At 34.2% G+C, this 19466-nt stretch overlaps 1 protein-coding gene across 1 annotated transcript; it reads left to right on the plus strand.

Moving 5' to 3' along the window:
- Positions 1-1723: 1723 nt before the first annotated feature.
- On the plus strand, positions 1724-16180 carry LOC136041748 (guanine nucleotide-binding protein G(q) subunit alpha; the record flags this gene model as incomplete). Its single annotated transcript, XM_065726503.1, is given in 2 exon segments — positions 1724-1831; positions 9165-16180. Coding segments are annotated over 2 exon segments (191 nt in total), but the record flags the coding sequence as incomplete, so codon positions are not given.
- Positions 16181-19466: the final 3286 nt, after the last annotated feature.

Raw genomic sequence — 19466 nt, forward strand, 5'->3', positions numbered from 1 at the left:
AGTAACCATAAGGAAATTGTAATCGTGAAATATTGACACGTTCCTCTCTCCCCCTCAAAAAGAATCTGTTTATAATCCTTATTTGGCATGTATGCTGGGAGGGAGGAGGTGGAAATATTGAATAATAATCACGAGGAAATTTAATCGTGAGAATCGGGGAGACATATTCCTCTCCCTCCTTAAAAAGAATCTGCATATAATCCTTATTTGGCATGTATGCTGGGAGGGAGGAGGTGGAAATATTGAAAAATAATCACGAGGAATTTTAATCGTGAGAATCGGGGAGACATATTCCTCTCCCTCCTTAAAAAAGAATCTGTATGTAATCCTTATCTGGCATGTATGCTGGAAGGGAAGGAGGAGGTGGTGGTAGAGTCCATCTCTCCGATTTTCATAATTCCGATCTCATCTATAATTTTTGTTAAAAAATTATAAAAGCTTAAAAAGCTAAAAAAAGCACATAAAAAGCTGAATGGTGCTAGCTTAGAGCTTTACAATGTTCAAAATGGGCCACGAAATGGGGTTTAAAGATGGCTTTAAATTGATTATTTCATGGTCTATATTTAACCACTGATTTATTATCTGAATAAATACCAGTTAATATTGAAGAATTATTTTAATATGAGAGAAGGTAAACGGCCACCAAACATCCAACAAAAATGACGATAAAAGTGATTGGGGGGGGGGGGGTCTAAATAACCGGTTTCAACCGGAAGAATAACCGGTTTCACCCACTTCAAACACACTAAGAAACTTTAGACAGCACCACGGAAGAAAAAGCATAAGAAGCTCGTCAAAACTCAAGCTGTCCGCTGCTTTAGTTCGTTAAGTTATATTTTATTATATATTGACTAGTCAGTTATTGTGTACTGATTTTAAGTGGACGATTAAAATTATTTTAAATTATTTCATAAGTGTTGACTATGGATTGTATATATATTTATGTTTTGACGACTATTCGGCTTGTCCGCTGCCTGTTTTGGAAATAAGTTGCATTGAATTGAACTGTCTGTAGTTATTGTAAATTAATATGCTTATATGTTCAAATAACAAAGATAAAATATCTGGTATTTGGTGATTTAAAAAAGCAATTTGTTAATCAGTTAGAATAAATCAAAACAGATAGATTATTATAATTGTAGAATAATTGGATATTTCGATGTTTGATGCTAGTGATTTTTCGCAGGCACGTACGCCGGAATCCATTTCTGGGGTGGTGGAAAATTTAAATTTTTTCGAAAAAAAGACAAATTATGAAAAAAAAATATATAAGAAGTTGCAAGAAGGATAGCAAAATTACTGAGATTTTATGTATCTGGCTCATGGTATGGTGTTGATAGGACTAAATCTTGTAGATAGAACAGTTAGGTTAACCTAATGGAGACACTATTTTAGTTTGCTTTAGTCAGCTGTACGGAGTTGAGTGACGATGCCTGCTGACCTTGAGCGTTGCATCTGTCGAAAGATGCCAACGCAAAACCCTTGTGATTTTTATCACAACCTGCGTCTGGGATAAGCACAATTAACTGTTCCTTAGTTTGTGAAGCTATGCAGTATCTAGAGAATTGGTGTCTATCGTGCTTACTGGTAGCAACTACTCTCGTATATTGCTCTGTCGGCAGTAATCAAGTTACTTTGTATAAAATTATCAAGTGATAGATAACACAGGAAATGTTGCTTGTAAAAACGAAATGAGGACTCAAATTTTGTTTTCTTTCTTCAGGTCCACAGAGAGATGCTATTGCTGCGCGTGAGTTCATTTTGCGGATGTTTGTTGACTTGAATCCCGATAGTGACAAGATTATCTACTCACATTTCACTTGTGCAACAGGTTGGTCTCTCTCTCTCTCTCTCTCTCTCTCTCTCTCTCTCTCTCTCTCTCTCCTCTCTCTCTCTCTCTCTCTCTCTCTCTCTCTCTCTCTCTCTCTCTCTCTCTCTCTCTCTCTCTCTCTCTCTCTCTCTCTCCCTCCTCTCTCTCCCCTCTCTCTCTCTCCCTCCCTCTCCCTCTCTCTCTCTCTTTCTCTCTCTCTCTCTCTCTCCTCTCTCCTCTCTCTCTCCTCTCTCTCTCTCTCTCTCCTCTCTCTCTCTCTCTCTTCTCCTCTTTCCCTTCTCTTTCTCTCTTTCTCTTTCTCTTTATCTCTCCTCGCTTGCTCACTCACTCACACACTCTTCCTCTCTCTCAATGAATCTATCTTTCCTATTTTCTATAAATAGGACTTGGAACACTGAAGTTAATTGTGTTTCCTTGATTTCAAAACAGTTGAAGATTTCCTAATGGGCTTATTATTCTTGCTAAAATGAACTACTATACCCCACACTCAAGTGATAAACAACCATGTCTTCTTAAAGTACCAAGGACACTAAAATTAAAACAGTTTTTGGCTGTCGGGCCCACTTTGGTCTATTAATGCCTGAAAGCTTTGATTTTCCAAGGTTTTTCTTTTGACCGTTTCAAAGTTATAAAGATTTTAAGGCAGTTCCAAATTTGTCTTTGAGTTGCCACATAGAACCGTCAAATGAATAGTAAAACTATTTAGCAAAAAAATTTGACAACGCTTTTCGTCCGTAAGAATTCAAACATTAACAGTGCCCTGTTTCCCAGAGATAAACACACCTTAGAAGAAAAACTACGCCTTCTTTAGCAATTTGGTGCCATTTCATTTTAACTTATTTATGCTGATGTTCCTAACATTTTTTGCTTTTTGTTTTTCTAATTTTTTTTCATTTTCACTGAATGTTGAATTTCCAATTTTTTCTAATTTTTTAAAGATATGTGCCTGAATAAGTAATTCGAACAGCCATTTAACTTAACTAACTAATTCAAAGAACCAGATTTCATTTTCACTGTCTTCAGTACTTTCAAACCTGATTAGGCATCTCAGCATTTAGAACATTTCTGTGTAAAATTATTAGCCATTAGCCTTAGCCGTAAGTTTTCTTCAGTGTTTAAGTGTTGTTGATTTTATTTAATTATTTGTGAATACTAAATAAAATCTGAAGTTGAAAAAAAAGTTGAAATTTGAAGTTGATCAGTCAATTCCACGTGATTAGGTCTTCTGTGTGAAATTCCAATCCTGCTTTCAAAAGAACGAACTTTTTGAGTCTCTTTTTGAGTCTCTCAATTTTTGAGTCTCTCAATTTTTTGAAAAGAGTCTCTATTTATCTCAAACTTAATTTTCACCGGTTTTATCCCAGGAGCCAACTGTTATCGACGATAATTAAATGTTTTTGTTGTTGTATTGTTTATTACTTGCTTGTATTTTTGTTATATATTTTTGTTACTATTTCCTTCCAAAACACCAAAAAAGCACCCAAATTTTAGTCATTATTAGTGATCTAAAAAATACAATTTGTCATTCTTAATTTTAGTCATTCTTAGTGATCTAAAAAACACCAGAAAACCACCCAAATTTTAGTCATTCTTAGTGATTTAAAAAATACAACTAGTCTTTATTAATTTTAGTCTTCAAATTCTATTCATTCTTAGTGATCTAAAAAATACAATTAATCATTCTTAATTTTAGTCATTCAAATTTTAGTCACTCTTAGTGATAAAAAAAATGCAATTAATCATTCTTAATTTTAGTCATTCAAATTTTAGTCATTCTTGGTGATAAAAAAAAAACTGGAAAAGCACCCAAATTTTGTTCATTCTTGGCGATCTAAAAAATACAATTAGTGATTCTTAATTTTAGTCATTCTTAGTGATCTAAAAAAAAAACACTGGAAAAACACCCAAATTTTAGTAATTCTTATTGATCTAAAAATACAATTAGTCATTTTAATTTTAGTCATTCTTAGTGATCTAAAAAAAAACACTGGAAAAGCGCCCAAATTTTAGTAATTCTTATTGATCTAAAAATACAATTAGTCATTCCTAATTTTAGTCATTCTTAGTGATCTAAAAAAAAAAACACTGGAAAAGCACCCAAATTTTAGCAATTCTTATTGACCTAAAAATACAATTAGTCATTCTTAATTTTAGTCATTCTTAGTGATCTAAAAAAAAAAAAAAAAAAAAAAAAAAAAAAAAACCACCGGAAAAGCACCCAAATTCTTGTCGTCGTTAGCCTCTTTTATTAAGAATGTGTATAGAAGGGGCCAACTTTGTAGTTATCCGCCGTTTAAGAATAAAGTTAGATGAAAAAATAATACTTAATGATCATTTGCGTTCTTAGGGACTTTTTCAATTTATCTGCTTTTCTTTTTAGAAACAGTTTTACAATGACATTTGTGACAGTCTTCTCTATTGCTTATTTATCTGGTTAGGTCTGACAGTATCATTACATTTTCACAAATTGGAAGGAATTGTCTTTTCAATTATAATGAATTCGTTAAACTTTGAATTTTGGAGTACCAAGGATAGTGAAAATGAATTCTGTTTTTTTGAATTGATTAATTGAAAGTTCCAACAGCCTAATGTATCTTATAAAATTAGAAAACAATTAGGGATTTATTTATAATGGAAATTATGCAGGTCGCTCCGCTTTTGGTAGTAATGGGCACCAGATTAAAAAAAAAAAGAAACGCGGATGGGAAATCAGTTATAAAATGTGTTACCAAACAGCTCAACAGGCTGTAGCTGTCCCTTGAGGGATCAACAGGTGGTTGATGTTTGGATTATAACGGACGAAACAGGCTGTGAAATTTAAATAATTAGTTTCTCTTACTTATATTCTCGGTTCAACGTGGAAACATTGACGAAAATGTGGTATTGCCCTGAAAATTTTATAATTTAGAAACACCCAACAGAAAATTCTTTAAAAATTGTGGTTTTGGCGCATGAATAGATCTAAGATGGGTCCAAAAGGGCGTAACAAATTATTTTGATTTCCTTGGTAATTGAAGAGAATGCGACCAAACATTCTCTCTGATAAATAAATTAGTAAAAAATGCGGAAAATTATTTATCAGTCTTATTTGTCAAATTTTTCTGTTGGAAATATTTTCTTTTCTTTAGCTCAAGTAAGTTGTTACTTGCATTTTCTTTCCTCTTGTTTGGATGTCTTGTATTTCTGTTTAGTTTTCTAATTTAAAGTATAATTTTTTTTTATATATTATAGTAATTATTTCTTTTATTCCCATTACAAAATCTCCCATCTTATGTTGTATGCAAAGACACACGACCCTCTTAGCCGGTTCAATTGGCGATCGTGGCTCTATTTGCTCCTGGGGAAAATCTCTCACTCCCCAACGTGTCATTATTCACACTTAATGGTAACTATCGTAATAAATATTGCATTTAAAGTGTAAATATAGCTTAATTTGTAGCGTTCAGTAATTACGTTTAAATCATTTTTTTGCAAAAAAAAAAAAACAAATTTAGCTTAATTTCAGTAAATATTGATTTATGGTTTAACTTGATACCATTTTATCTTCACCGGTGGTATGAAAATATTTGTCTGGGCGGCAACCTTATACAATGCATATTACACTGTACGCTATTGCAATTCAAATGGTTTAACTTTTTTGTCAAAGGGAAAGTTAAAGTGGTTCAATTAAGTCTGGGGCGCCTCATTGAGTGAAATATCAATTGATCCAATCTGCTTTTCTGAGCTTAAGTAGGTTCCAAGAGAGTCAAAACTTCCAATTTTTTCCGAAATGGACAAATTTCAAAATTCCCCCAAAACAATTTTTCGTCTTGTCAAATTTAGGAATTGCTGTAATTTTGTTTTTTCTAAACCTAATCATGTGTTTCTTGTCACCACGGCAAAAATCTGCGCCTGCGCAAACAACTGTTCATCAATAACAGAACAAATAACTTGAAACGAATTTTCCAGTCTTCTCGATCTTCTTCAAAACTTGTAGTGTCCAAAATGCTGCCTTTTGAAATATCGTTGATGAGTAATCAAAGGCAACGCACTAGAGAGCCATGTACATCCCATTGTCGAACCGGAATTGAAGTTTAAACTTGAAACCGGAAGTCGAACCGGAATTGAAGTTTAAACTTGAAACCCTTAGTCATCTTGAGATTCTATAGATACGCCCTTATGACAGCTTAGATGAACGTAGTGTTTTCTACTTAGCCCAACATCACCCTCAACATGCCCTAAAAGTATCAACTAATTACCCTTTGTGGTTCCTGAGATACTGCAGATACGTCCTGTTGACCATCTGGATCCACATAGTGTTTTGTGGTCCAGTTCAAAATACCCCCCTCAACCAGCCCTGAAGGTTTCATAGCTTTTTCGGACATCAAGGATCAAAGACGTCCCCCTTCTCTAAAATACCTATGTGTACAAGATTGGCAACCGGCATAACTTAGGGCCCTTTGTCGTAAGGACAGTGGGGGTCACGTTAATCCCCTGAAGTGTGTTTTTTGGACATTCCGGCTATTTGTAAACAAAATTGCTTTTTCTAAAAATATGATTCAATGTCTTTGGGGCTAAGGCCGGGGGTAAAGAATTAAACGATGCATGGGAGAGGAGGTCATTAGCCTAGAATAATATTTGATTCTCAAAAGGACACTGGAACTTCTGATTTCCAATCGACTGAGTCTTCTCCCAAAGTATTTACAACTCCTTCCATACGAAGTGACCTGGTCCCAAAAAAAGTGATAAATATATTGAAGCTCTATCGCTCTTCCGTGATTATAACTTTGGCCCGAAACGGAAAGATTTGGCCAAGGGCAAAAAAAAAGTTATGATCTAGGCCAAAAAGTATGGCTACCATAGACTTGTTCATTGTCATTCGCAATGTGTGTTTTGGCGAACTCCTTGCGTTTGCTCTCCCACATCTTCAATGACGCCCTCAAAGACACCCTTCTTCTCCAAAATACCTATGTGTACGCAATTGACCAAAGTCTGGTACCAATTCTATTTGTTTTTTTTAAAGGGTACCACTTCTTCGGTATGTCTGGTACCACAGCATGTATACTGCTTTATTTCGGAATGAAAACAAACTAATAGACCGTTTATTGTAATGAAAAAAAAATAATCGTGTATTGAATTTGTTTTTGTATTTTAATCATAAGCAGGGTTTTTTAAAATTTCGAAAATATACTAATGGCAATGATGATTATTTTGACTCTACTTTAGCCCTTCATGTTTTTAAATATCCATATCATTTATTTTATTTTTGTTTTTAAAAGGTTTTGTTAAAAAAAAATATATTGAAGCTGTATCGCTCTTCCGTGATTCTATCACAAAAAGAATAACAATGTTATAACTCGAAGAAACGAAAAGATTCGGCCAATGGCAAAAAAAAAGAAAAAAGTTAGGATTTTTGGCCAAAAGGATGCTACCATAGACTTGTTCATTTTTTCATTCGCAGTGTGTTTTGGCGAACTCTTGGCGCTTGCTCTCCCACACCTTCCAGCTAATGTTTCTAAAGGTGTTTGAAGCGGGCCAAACCGGCTATTTAGGTCTACCGCTCTGTTAATATTACCCGATTGATTGCAACTATTCTTGTTAAATACCTGGTGGCTCTGTGCCTGCTCAGGAAACATACTGCCCTCTTTTATGCAGCAATAAAACATATCTGGTATCTATGCAGGCAATAAATTTGTGGCTTTAGTACTGTGATCTATGTAGCCACGATTTGTCGTCTTCAGTTTAGACAACGTATCCCAAACGTATCCGAATTTGGAAAACTGTTTTAAGAAAATTGAAAAGAAAATTGTTTTCCCCATCTGAGACAGTAAGCTTGGATTTCTACCGTTAAATCTAATTCAAGATAAATAATTTGCTTATTGATGGCGTCAATCCACGAAGGGGAGGTGGCAATTTTTTGTTTTGAAATTTTTTTGTTATGGAAATGCCGAAAAGGGTGTCCTTTAAATTCTAGGACGGGCTAAAAATCTAGGGGGTAAATGTCTCCCCCGTTGCCCAATTGATGCCCCTGGTGCCTATTTATGATTTCAAGTAATTTTTGCGATTATCCACTGGCTCGGTTGTCATTTACGCAGTTCATGATATCGTGATATAATATTTCGAATTGGAAAGAGTGTGTGCTGTAAATAGTATACAAAGATGTTGAAGAAAATCTTAGTGAAGGTTTCTTTTTATCGGTGAGTTAAAATCTCGCCTGATTTTATTGTCACTAATGTGAGATCTCCTCCTAGTGTTTGCTCTCAAACAAAAACGTTCACAGTAGCCAATTTTTAAACCTGCACAAATTCATAATTGTGCCCTCCCCCCAAAGTCTCGAGATTTCTTATAATTCATTATGTCTTTTGTGAATTAAGGTGAATTAGAAATATATTAACAACGTATCAAAGAAATAATGACCAGTTGTACTGTTCTTGTAAATTATATTGATACTCCTTGTAGATTTATTTTGCAAATTAAATATGTATAAAAGAAGCAATAGGTACTTGCACTGTTCTCCAAAAATCTTAAAATGTATTTAAAGCAGAGACAAAAAGCATCTGATGCAGATGCAGCGTTGCCAGTGCTTTGAAATAAACTGTACAAGTTTTCCGACTAAATTGTACTGCAAGAGGTTAATGTGTACCATACGAAGAGCAGGTTTAAAGTTTGCCACAACAAAGAAGAAAAAATTTCAATAAACGATTCGATTTTTAATCGAATTTTAACAGATATTCGATTAGGAAAGGAACAAGTAAAACTAGGATATACAGGACAATTTGTATTGAACCAAAATATTTCCAGATCTACCGCATTGCACCAGAACTTTTAAATTGTACCGAAATTGGTGCAATTGTATCGCGTTTGCAACGTTGTACATGTCTTTTTGCCCTATCTTTTAATGTTAAAAAAAGGGTTGGGCATCCGGGTGCCTTTAGACTTTGTGTGACGGCGCTAATGCGTGCTTGAAGGCTGAGAACTGAGGGTAGACGAATACAATACGATTGGTACCATAAATTATTTCAGTTGGACGTCTGTAATACATATGTATTGTCTGTAATTTCAAGAAGGCTAAACTGGTTTTTAAAGTGTACTGTTGTATTAGTTTTACACCATTGATTGGAGACCTTCTAGCAAATCACCCTACCTGGTATCTAATCGGGTAACACATCCATGGGTGTCACTCTAATGTAGCCACGGGTTTATGCAGAAAAAGATTTTTATTTTATCGAGGGTAAATCCTGGCTGCTGGAATGAAATTTTCCCCTGCCATCGGAGCCTTATTGCTGTATTTGAAGAATCTAATTATCCGTTTTTTTTATTATTCTTTTTTTTATTCTTTCTTTTTCTCTTTCAGATACTGAGAATATACGCTTCGTCTTTGCCGCAGTGAAAGACACGATCTTACAGTTAAATTTAAAAGAATACAATTTAGTCTAGTGCTGTCTTTGGATAAGATCAAAAACACAAGGATAAACAGTTTTTTGTTGTTGTTCAGAACGTGCTTTGTTAATTAGGTCAATTGTGGTCCTTTCTACTCTTCAAATTCAGCACAAATATCTTTTTGGCAGATTCAATAGTGATTTTTTCTTCTCTTATTTGTAAACCTTGACCAAGGGTGTTAAGTGCAATCCGGTGTCTTACAACAATTTGCATATATTTTGAAAGTCTTGTTTTCTTCTATCTCCAGCTATTCCAAATTTTTTTTAACAAATTGGCTTATTCTATTTATTTCATGTTATTGTTTGCAATCCTTAATGTTTGAAGAAAGAACATTAAAATAAGTTCTTCTTTCATCTTTTTTTCAGCTTTCCTCTTAATTCTCTTTCAACTAATTTGAAAATAACAATAAATAAATTCTTATTTTAGTTATGCCTTATTTTTTCATTGTTGTGTTTAATTCTTCGTCTCTCTGGCTTTAAACAGTGGCATAGCTAGCAGAAAAGTCTAGAAGTGGCTATCGTCCCTTTAAACGCTAGAATTGCCTGTTTTAAGTTTGTCCTATTATAATTAAATTTTTCTACAGGTGGCCAATCCCTTCTTGGTGGTCTTTAATCATTACAGACCCGCTTATTTTTGCCAATGGGTTCAAGCCCTTTTTCGTCTAAACCAGTGGTTCTCAACCTTTATTTCCCCATGGACCCCTTTTCCCTTCTTTTTATCTTGGTGGACCCCTTCATAGCTATTGGATATAAGAACAAGTTTTTATTCTTCACTAATATAAATTTTAATGTTTTAATTATCAAACAAATAGCATACGATTAAGCTTTATTTTTAAATGAAAACTAATCTAATACAAATAAAATATTCTAATATAATAATAATTATTATTATTGTTATTACTATTATTGCGATAACAACTACAATGTTACAAGTTTCTACAAGTTTCTTCGATTAGCAAGCAATTAAAGCTCACGGAGAGTAGAGCTCCTCAGGCTGTTTAATTCACTCCAACATTATTTATGTAAACTGGATAAAAAAAAAAAAGCAATTGAAATTAAGTGTGTGATTGAAAAAAAGGAAAAGGCATGTTTATTCAGTGAGATCCCTATGGTTGATGCTTTTCGACAAGTTTCTTTATATTTGGTTCTATCGATGTTAATGATAGTCGAAGATCACCCCTTTTCACAATGTCAAGTCTATTGCGAGCTTGTGATAAAATTTGAGAAACACGATTAAATACCGCTTCAACAAGATAAGATGTAGGAAAAGCAATAACGTAAAACTGCGCTTTATTCCCGAGCAAAGGGTACTTTGTACCAACATTATTTGTTTTCCATATATTGTACTTTCCATCTTTGAATTTTGCACGCATTATTTCATCACTTTGTAATTCGATGAGGGGCTCTTGAAAAGATATTTCTATTTCGGCAACATTAACTTCGAAAGGAATCGAAACCCAAATCGATATATCCATTCCGAGTAGGTCACTAAACCGATTCAAAATAATGTAAATTACAATAGAAATTGAATTCTTAAAAATAAAGAGCGTTCTGAGTTGGTTTTCTTCATGGACCCCCAAAATATCATTGTGGACCCCCAATTTGTTGTGTTTTGCCTGTGGACCCCCGGAAATATTACATGGACCCCTAGGGTCCATGTGGACCACGGTTGAGAACCACTGGTCTAAACAATAATTTTACAGATTTTACCTGCCATTGAATTCATGCAACGCATGTATTATCTCAGCAAGTATTTATTGCCATTTTGTTAGCGATGCAGAGATACAACTGAAATGCTGCAACCAATGTTGCCGATACGACTCTGATTTTAAAAAGTACTTTGTCAAATACGCCTTGCTAGGGTAATTGTCAAATTATGATTTTATGTTGGGTCGTCAGACAGTATTAATACTAAGGGGTTGATAGCTCAATTTAAGGTCCATAAAATTTATTTTGTTAAATAACTTATCAAATACCTATTCCAAAAATTAAGGAATCAAAAGAATTATAAAATAAAAATAATATATGTATTGAAAGCATTGGCATAGGTTGTGTGATATTATCAAGGTTTTACCCCTTTTCCCACCTGATAGAGTAAGCTCCTCCTGTGCATTAGAATTCTTAAAGTTTTACCCTTTTTAGTGAATTAATTCGGCTCTGGGGAGGGGTGTAAAAAATATTAGGCAATTGTTTTTACAATTAAAGGAGTCCTAATTTTAAAGGAATAGTCCGGTATTTCCTTGACTAATATCAAACTGCATCTTGAATTCGACCAATACTACCTACATTTCTAGTGAGTTTTCAGAATTTTTTTTTACAGGGATTACATACCTTTATTAAATAAGGAATTATTAATGAACTTGAGGGAACTCATTGATGGAGTGGCAGCCCTCTAACAGGCCTGCAGCTCGTATCTAGCCTACGCAAGCTCTGTGTCGCAGTTTCTGTGAAACTCTTAGCAGCGCCAATTAGCAGCTCTTAGCTGCTAGCTCATTAGCAAACTCTTAGCAGCGAATGGAAAAAAAATTACGAAAAATGATAGTAGATACAAGGAGAAAGTAATTTAATTCAAAATTAAGCTGAATAAAAATTAAACATAAAATATGCAATTTTTAGAACAAGTCTAAATATAGAAGTCCGAAATAATGTTTGCGCTTTCGCCGTTTTTTTTTTTTTTTTTTTTTTTTTTTTTTTTTTTTTTTTTTTTTTTTTTTTTCATAACTAGAAACCAGCTATTCTAGGACCTATCTTTTTTTCTGCTGATATGGTAATAAAAGTATAATTAGTGAGAAAGAGATGATAAATGCCGATAGTGAGAATGTGGTACTAAGTCCGCTTTCGGTTGCAATTCTATTGAGTTATAGCTTCTTTTAGAGCCTAGCCAAGTTATCGACCCCTTAATAAAAATGATGGGCACTTTGTTGATGTAGATTGTTTATTAAATTTTTTTAAGGTGATTTTTCATTGGCTATTAATTATTTCTTTTTGTACAGATGTGTGTAAAATTGATGAGATTTGTAGAAAATTGTCTTTGTTTGTATTTTAGTTTTTGTCAAATTTCTTGTTCTAAATTTTCCATGTTCTAAGCAAAAGGGTGGCTTCATTTTTTTGTCATTCGGTGTGTGTGTTTTTTTTTTTTTTTTTTTTTTTTTTTTTTATAGAGAATTAAAGATTATAAACAATTCACATAAACAAGGAAGATAAAGCTCTGTAAATAAATTGTATTTATTGGTCGTTTTATTAATTTCTTTTTTTTTTTGGGGGGGGGGTAACGGTCAGAAGAACAAGTTGCCAACTACTGTCACGTGACCAAAATAGTATGAATTAATCCAAGAGAAGTTTCGATTCCTCAAAAAGGCTTCTAAATTTATAAATATTTCGTGTCACTGGCAGGTTCCTAAATATAAGCAATTCTCAAGTTGCCTACTCTGAGTTAAATTTCTCCTCTGTTTTGTTACCATAGACGCAAAAGTTTCAAGTTTAGTGGAGGAATGGGGGGGGGGTCAGGATATTTTTTACTGGGGAGGAGGGAAGCACATAAACAAAATTGTGCTGTTATGTTTTAGATGTTGTTTGCATTACGCGATCAACATTAGACGCAATAATGCTTACATGTGTTAGAGGCTTGAAAATGTATTATTATATTATTCAGATAAAATATGAAAGGAAAATCTCTTAATTCTTGTTTGTTTGAACTCCCTTTGTTGTACTTCACCCTATCATAAAATATTTGAAAACCAACCCCTAATGATTAAATTTTTGAGAACTTTCTTGAGTAGATTTACTGTTGCTACTACACACTTCAAGAAAACGAAAGTTGAAGAGTCTCTTTCCCGTTTCGTGTATAAAAGAGCGTCTGACCTTGGCCGTGCCCTACCTTACATCCTTCAGAGTGTCTCATATTCAGTAAACCCCTTTTTTGGCCCTACAGAAGTCTCACATTTCCTTCTGGAGGGTTATCACCAAAAATTATGTATTATTTTTCACACACAATTGTGATATTCTTACTTACTGCTTTTGTGAATTTTTCAATGAAAAAGGTCGTAGTTGCTTTTAAGTAAAGGTCTTAGCACAAAATACCACAGCACAATCCATTTAAATTTGCACAAAATGCGTTTCTCGTATTCATTATTGATCAAGTTGAAAAGTAGCTGGTAGTAGTGGTATTTCAAAAGACTTCACGTGACAAGATAAAAAGGTTTCATTTTTTCCTGACTGGGATTGGTCAACCGATTTCGTCCGAGTTTGCTGAAACTACGTTGTCGCTTCTTTTCTTGCTTGTAGAAACTGTTTTGAACAGGAAATCTTCAGTATTAAAATTGTGTTTCTTGTGTCTCGAATTGTAATCGAAAAATTCTCTGTGATCTTGCCCTCCCCCTACCCAAAAATAAATGTAAATGAATAGGAAGCATGAGAATGAGTGCTATTTGCAATCTTGCCCAAAACTAAAGTGCGTAAGGCGTTATTGCCCTCCTGTTCCTTAGTTGCTTACGCCTGTATATTTGTTACTGTGTCAAATTAGTGCGTATAGTCAAAACCTTAGTGAAAAACCGGATTAGTAATAACAGTCGAAAAAATACTTCGGTTTGGACAGTATTCCAGAAAAATGTTTAATTTTTTCAATTTATTTGTTTTATTGTTCAGTTAAAATTAAAAAACATTTAATTGGAATTTAAATAAATTAAAACTAAATTAAAAATAATAATGAATTATTAATGACTTGAAATTTAAAATGTATAAAGTTAAGCAATGAAAAGAAAAGCAAAAAAAAGCAGTGCAACCGTAATCGTCAGTCTCGTAACCCTTTAACCCGTAATCTCGAAACCCTTTTAAGCAAGACAAAGAGATCTACATAGCAAGTGGTAAAAAGAACCCCGTCACAAATCAGGCTTGGCTGGGACAATTTTAAATAAATGACCTAAAATCTTTGGGTATTTTTAGATGGTTACAGTATAATCTTTACAAAGGCTGGGATGGAAGAACCGTGTTTCTTATTTTGCCGGTCTAGGGTAGCTTAAATGGCACGCACAAAGAGTATGGGTAACTTACAAGAGTAGAAACTGCCGCTAAGGGCGACAAAAAAGTCTCAAACGCCAACTAGCATCTGGCGCTTCTGGGTATTTTCTCAGTGTAATACTAATTCAAATTAGTGGAATTAGAAAAATTGATGTAATATTAAATGTATTATCTCAGTTTCTGGAAAAAAAAATCGCAAGGCTTGAAAAAAATGCTAAGAAACGCCAAAAGCTAGATGGCGTTAGTGGTATTTTCTCCTATTTTGTGCCAGGAAACATCAATTCCCAGAGAATGGAAATTCTAAGACAGCCAACCAATTTTTTACGGTCTAAAATATTTAATTAGAATTTAAATAAAATTAAATTGAAAATAATTATGAATCAACAATAATTTAAGATGTACAAGTAAAATTAAACATTAAAAAAAAAGTTTCAGTGAAAAGGAGCTGCTTGCAAAATTTAATTTCAAATATTACGGCGGCATGTTTGATAGAGTCTCCGAATTTACGCCGAGTCCAAATCTGTTTTTGCAATTTCAGTTTCAAAGGAATTTTGAAAATTAAAATGTCAGACTGTGCTAAATTGCTGAATTGCTCAGACGTTTGCTGAAAATTAGATATATACTGTTTCTTTACAAAAAAATACTCTATAGAAAAAAAATGATAAATTATTTTGTTTAAAGATACTTTTTTATGCTTTTACCACGCGATCTATGTCTCGTAATTAAACATTTTTAAATTATCGAAGTCGATGCAAAACCTCAGGCGTAGGCTTTTTTCCCTATAAATATTATAAATTGAGTCTTCTTCCTCTCAAATTGGTATCCCTTTTGCTTAAAGAATGTACCAAACATATTTTTGCTTCTTTTCTTCAATAAAATTGGCTTCAAATATTTTGGTTCTTGCCTACTGATGATGTCCAAGCTACATATGCTCTCTATAAAAAGAAAATGATAGGCCAAATTGTAAATTTAATAATCGCTACCTTCAAATTTTAAGTTTTTTTCAACTTTCCATGTATAATTATGTAGTACCTACGCAGTATTTTTGTTTTTTGAGGGGAAAGGGGCCAAATAATCGAAAATTCTTTGGAGAGGGGGAGGGGATAAAAATAAAAAAGCATTTGAATAAAAAGTGCCCGGATTTTCAAGAAAATTTAAGATTTCAGGGAGGGTGTGAAGGCTCCCTCCTAACCTATGTATGTCCTTGTCCTTATGTGTTATGACATTCTTTAACTTCAACAACTTCTTATGAGCTCGTCCTTGTCCCTCCCTCCAAAAGTTGTCGAAAGCTTCTATGGAAGAATTCTTAGGCAAAAACTAGACGGTGCAAAAATTGAACAAAAACGTCTTTAAAACCCTTGTGATTGGCCAAAAATTTTGGACAAAAACGTTTTTGAAGATCTTGGGATTGGCTAGAATTAAATCAAAGACATGATAGGATCACAAGTATGTTTGATTGAATAAAAATTATTCAAACGACGGTATGCACTGGTACTCTTATACTGGTACTGCTATGCTATATACTGGTATCTTTTACTTGGCTTTTTTTGCAAATTTATAAATAAAATAATCATTAGCACACATGAAAGGAAAGGAATGATTTGGAACTGATTTTCACATGTGTTTATGTGTTGTAGTTTTCAGTCAAGTTAGTGCGAATGGAATTTGAAATTTGGCCTATAATTTTAATTGTTTTCAATTACGGTTATAATTTTAATTAAGAATGTTCATTCTTTTTTTTAAGTAATTGGCTTTACGCTAGTCAGGTTTGCGATGTTGATAGTTTTTTTTTGAATTGTGACTTTTTTTGATTGCCGAATTCCTTTTGTGTCGGTTATTTTCAGATAAACATTATTGTCAAGTATCTTCTGTCCAAATTTGCAGAAAATTGTGAAAATAGAAGTTTTCTTTTCAATATTTGCATTTCGTGTAATTTACTTGATCATTAATAGGGCTTTCAATTTTTATCTGATTCCATAGTAGCTTCTGGTGCTGAGGAATACCACTAATGGAGGAAACTGGGTAAAAATGCGTCACGCGAAATGGTAAAAAAAAGGGTAAGGTATATGGATGTTGTGAGAGATTTATTGGGGGGAATCGATATTACTACAAGAGGATGCCAACCTGTATACCTGAAACAACGATTTCGGGAAGTCTCTGGATTAGACACCTGGTAAATTTCCCTTTTTTCTTTCCCTCATTTCCCTCTTCCAGGGAAATTGTTTTGGCATGAGGCAGTAAACAAGGCTCCCTTAATACAAAAAAATAATCATAATACCCTTCCGAAACCTCACTTTTAGTTTAGTTTTATCTGTTTTATTTGTTTTTACACATCCTCCTTGGGATTGGGGATCCCACAAAATGGCACCCCCGTCTCTCCTAATAACTTCCGACGTACCTGACCAGATTTTTCGTATTGCACCCCCCCCCCTCTCTTGAATAATTCTACTTCTTAGGTTCCGCCAAAAGAGGGTAATCTTGGAAGCAAAAGGAACTCCCCCTCCTCCTCTTATATAACTTATTCTTAACTACCACCAGAAGAGGGTGATGGCCCCCCTGGGAAGCAGGAAAACATTTTAATATGTATCAGAAGAGATCATCGAGAAATGCTTCCATTTAAACCTTGGGAAAAAAAGGTGGTACTTTTTCACCCCCCTTCCTTCCCCCGGGATTTTTTTTTATGAATTTGCTTTTGTGGTGCTATAATTAGAATCGGTGCTAAAAGGAGAAATACAACAAATCAATATTATATATAAATAATTATATATAATACATAAACAATTATATGTAAAGTATAAATAAACCATGATATTTTTGAAATCTAGGGGGGGGGGGTCTTGGGGACAGAGGACACTTGCCTGTTTTTAGCACCAAACCAGTAAAATCCTACTATTAGTAATTGCTTCCATCGAAAATAACCCATGTTATTCTTTTGAATCTAGGGGGGAGGACAAAAAATTTAGGGGGATGCGAATCAGTAAAATCACATCTTTAATATACGTACAGGGTAAAATATCGTTTTTCAGACGTCGATTTCTACAGTTAGTCAGTTGCATGTGAGAAGCAAAGAAAATGAATGGGAAAATTATCTACATAAAAAAGGATAAAGATCCTCCAGAGCCATTGCTGGCGCATAGGGCGTCGAATCGACGTTTCTGATGCTGGGTGTTTTTTACGGGGACAAGTTAAAAGTGACCCAACGTTTGCCTTGCGACAAAGCCTTTCGAAGCGTTGGACTTGAACTGCTCAACCTTAATCGGGAGATATAGCCTTATCCGTTACGTTATCGCAAGGTAATTATCTACATACCCCTTGTTATTATAGCCCCTAAAAATTCAATCTACTATTAAAGAAGGTTTTCTGGTTTCAAAATAGGGTACGTTACATATTAAAGGTTCAAAATAGAATTTACTAAAATACTACTGTTAAAAATAAGTTACCATGCAAAATTATAATTTTCGAGTATATCGAACGTACGTAAATAAAATAGCGTATATTAAAAATAAAATCAAATGCTAAAAATAAACGTACTAAAAATGAAACATTAAAAATAGATTATCGTGTGAAAGCTTAATTTTTGTAACTCAAGCGCTTGTTTGATGCAAGAAAGCAATTAAACGTCTAATTAATTAAACGTAATATTCAGATCCAGCGTTTCTTCTCAAAGTAAACGGATTTTAATTTATTGATTCTTGGGTGGGAACTGCGCGTTATGGGCAGCAGCACATTAAGATTATGGCTGAATCAAACAGCTCGTGGTAATGAACTGTAAGTAAAAGCGTCTCGGCTCAATAGTAATCGAAAGTCTGAAAAACGGGATTTTGATATCAGAAGACACACCATAATATTCATTGAGTTTAGTGCTACCCGTCAAAAGCTGCGCACCCGAAAAAATTTGCCTGATTCTCAAAAAAGGAGAGGAAATTCCCCAAAGGTCAGGAAATCTTGATGAAAATTACACCATCGGATTCAGCGTATCAAACGCATCGGATTCAAGTCTCAAGTTACCATATCCAAAAACATAGAATTTTTTTTCGCCAGAAGAAGTCATGGATGCGTGTTTAATTGTTTATTATTATTTATTTTTTTTTATTCGTCCCAGGGATAATGGGACTAAACCAATGGTCCTAGAAGATCGGGAGAAGGCTCATTTAAAAGTAAATTAGAAGTTCTAGTGCCATTTTGAAGTGACCAAGTAGATCGGAGGGTAAGTAGCCCCCTCCCATGCTCTTTTCCCAAAGTCGGGCGATCAAAATTTTGAGATAGCCAGTTTGCTCAGCACAGTTGAAAGGACAAATAACTGTGTTTTGGGGATGGCATACCCCCCCCCCCTTCGAACCCCGAGGAAAGGGCTGGAAGTAGTAAGATCTGCCCATTGTTTACATATATTATTTGTTATTGGAAAGTATACTGACATTTTTCCGAGGGGATTTCTACGGGGAAAATTTTCCGTTGGGAGGGAAATTTCTGGGGGTGAGCTTACAAGTGAAAATTTTGCAGGGGGGGGGCATTTCTCATAATTTCAACATGATTTCGTTATATTTGTCTTACTTTCTCTTTTTCGACTTAATTTTACGTGTGGAGGTTTTGGGGGGGAATTTTTCAGTTGGGTTAGAATTCTATAGAAGATTTATCTGGGGAGGTGAATTGTTCGTGGGAGAAATTATCCATGGTAATTATCACTAGAAGTAATTCTCCGTGGAAAAATTATCCGCTTTGGATTTCCGTTTTGAATTGAAAAAAGATCAGAAAGTAAAATGAAAAGTATTTCTTTCGAATAAAAGTAGACTAAAGAGAATTTTTCAGGCAGAATCGTGAGCCAGAATTAATTTTTTTTTTTTTGGGGGGGGGGGGATTAAAAGCGAAGATCGAATTATCCGATGGTAATTTCCCTGGGGATAAGCATTTTGCATTGGAGAAATTTCCTTGGATGAATTTTTCTTGGGGACGGGATTTTCATAGTGGAGAGGGTGGTTTCCCGCTATCATTTGAAAAATGAACAGAAATTAAAGAAAGTAATTTCTTTTAGTTAAAAGTAAGGAGCAATATTAAAACTAAAAACAGAAACTATTCCGTATTTAAATGGGCCTGCCTCCTCCTCAATATCCCCCTCTTTACGCTAAAGTTTGGCCTTTTATCCCAATTCTTTAAGGGACGGCTCCTGAAACACAAAAAACGGTTAACTAGAATAAGCAATTTTT

Source organism: Artemia franciscana, unplaced genomic scaffold (assembly GCF_032884065.1).
Source record: "Artemia franciscana unplaced genomic scaffold, ASM3288406v1 PGA_scaffold_36, whole genome shotgun sequence".
NCBI classification, from domain to species: Eukaryota; Metazoa; Arthropoda; class Branchiopoda; order Anostraca; family Artemiidae; genus Artemia; species Artemia franciscana.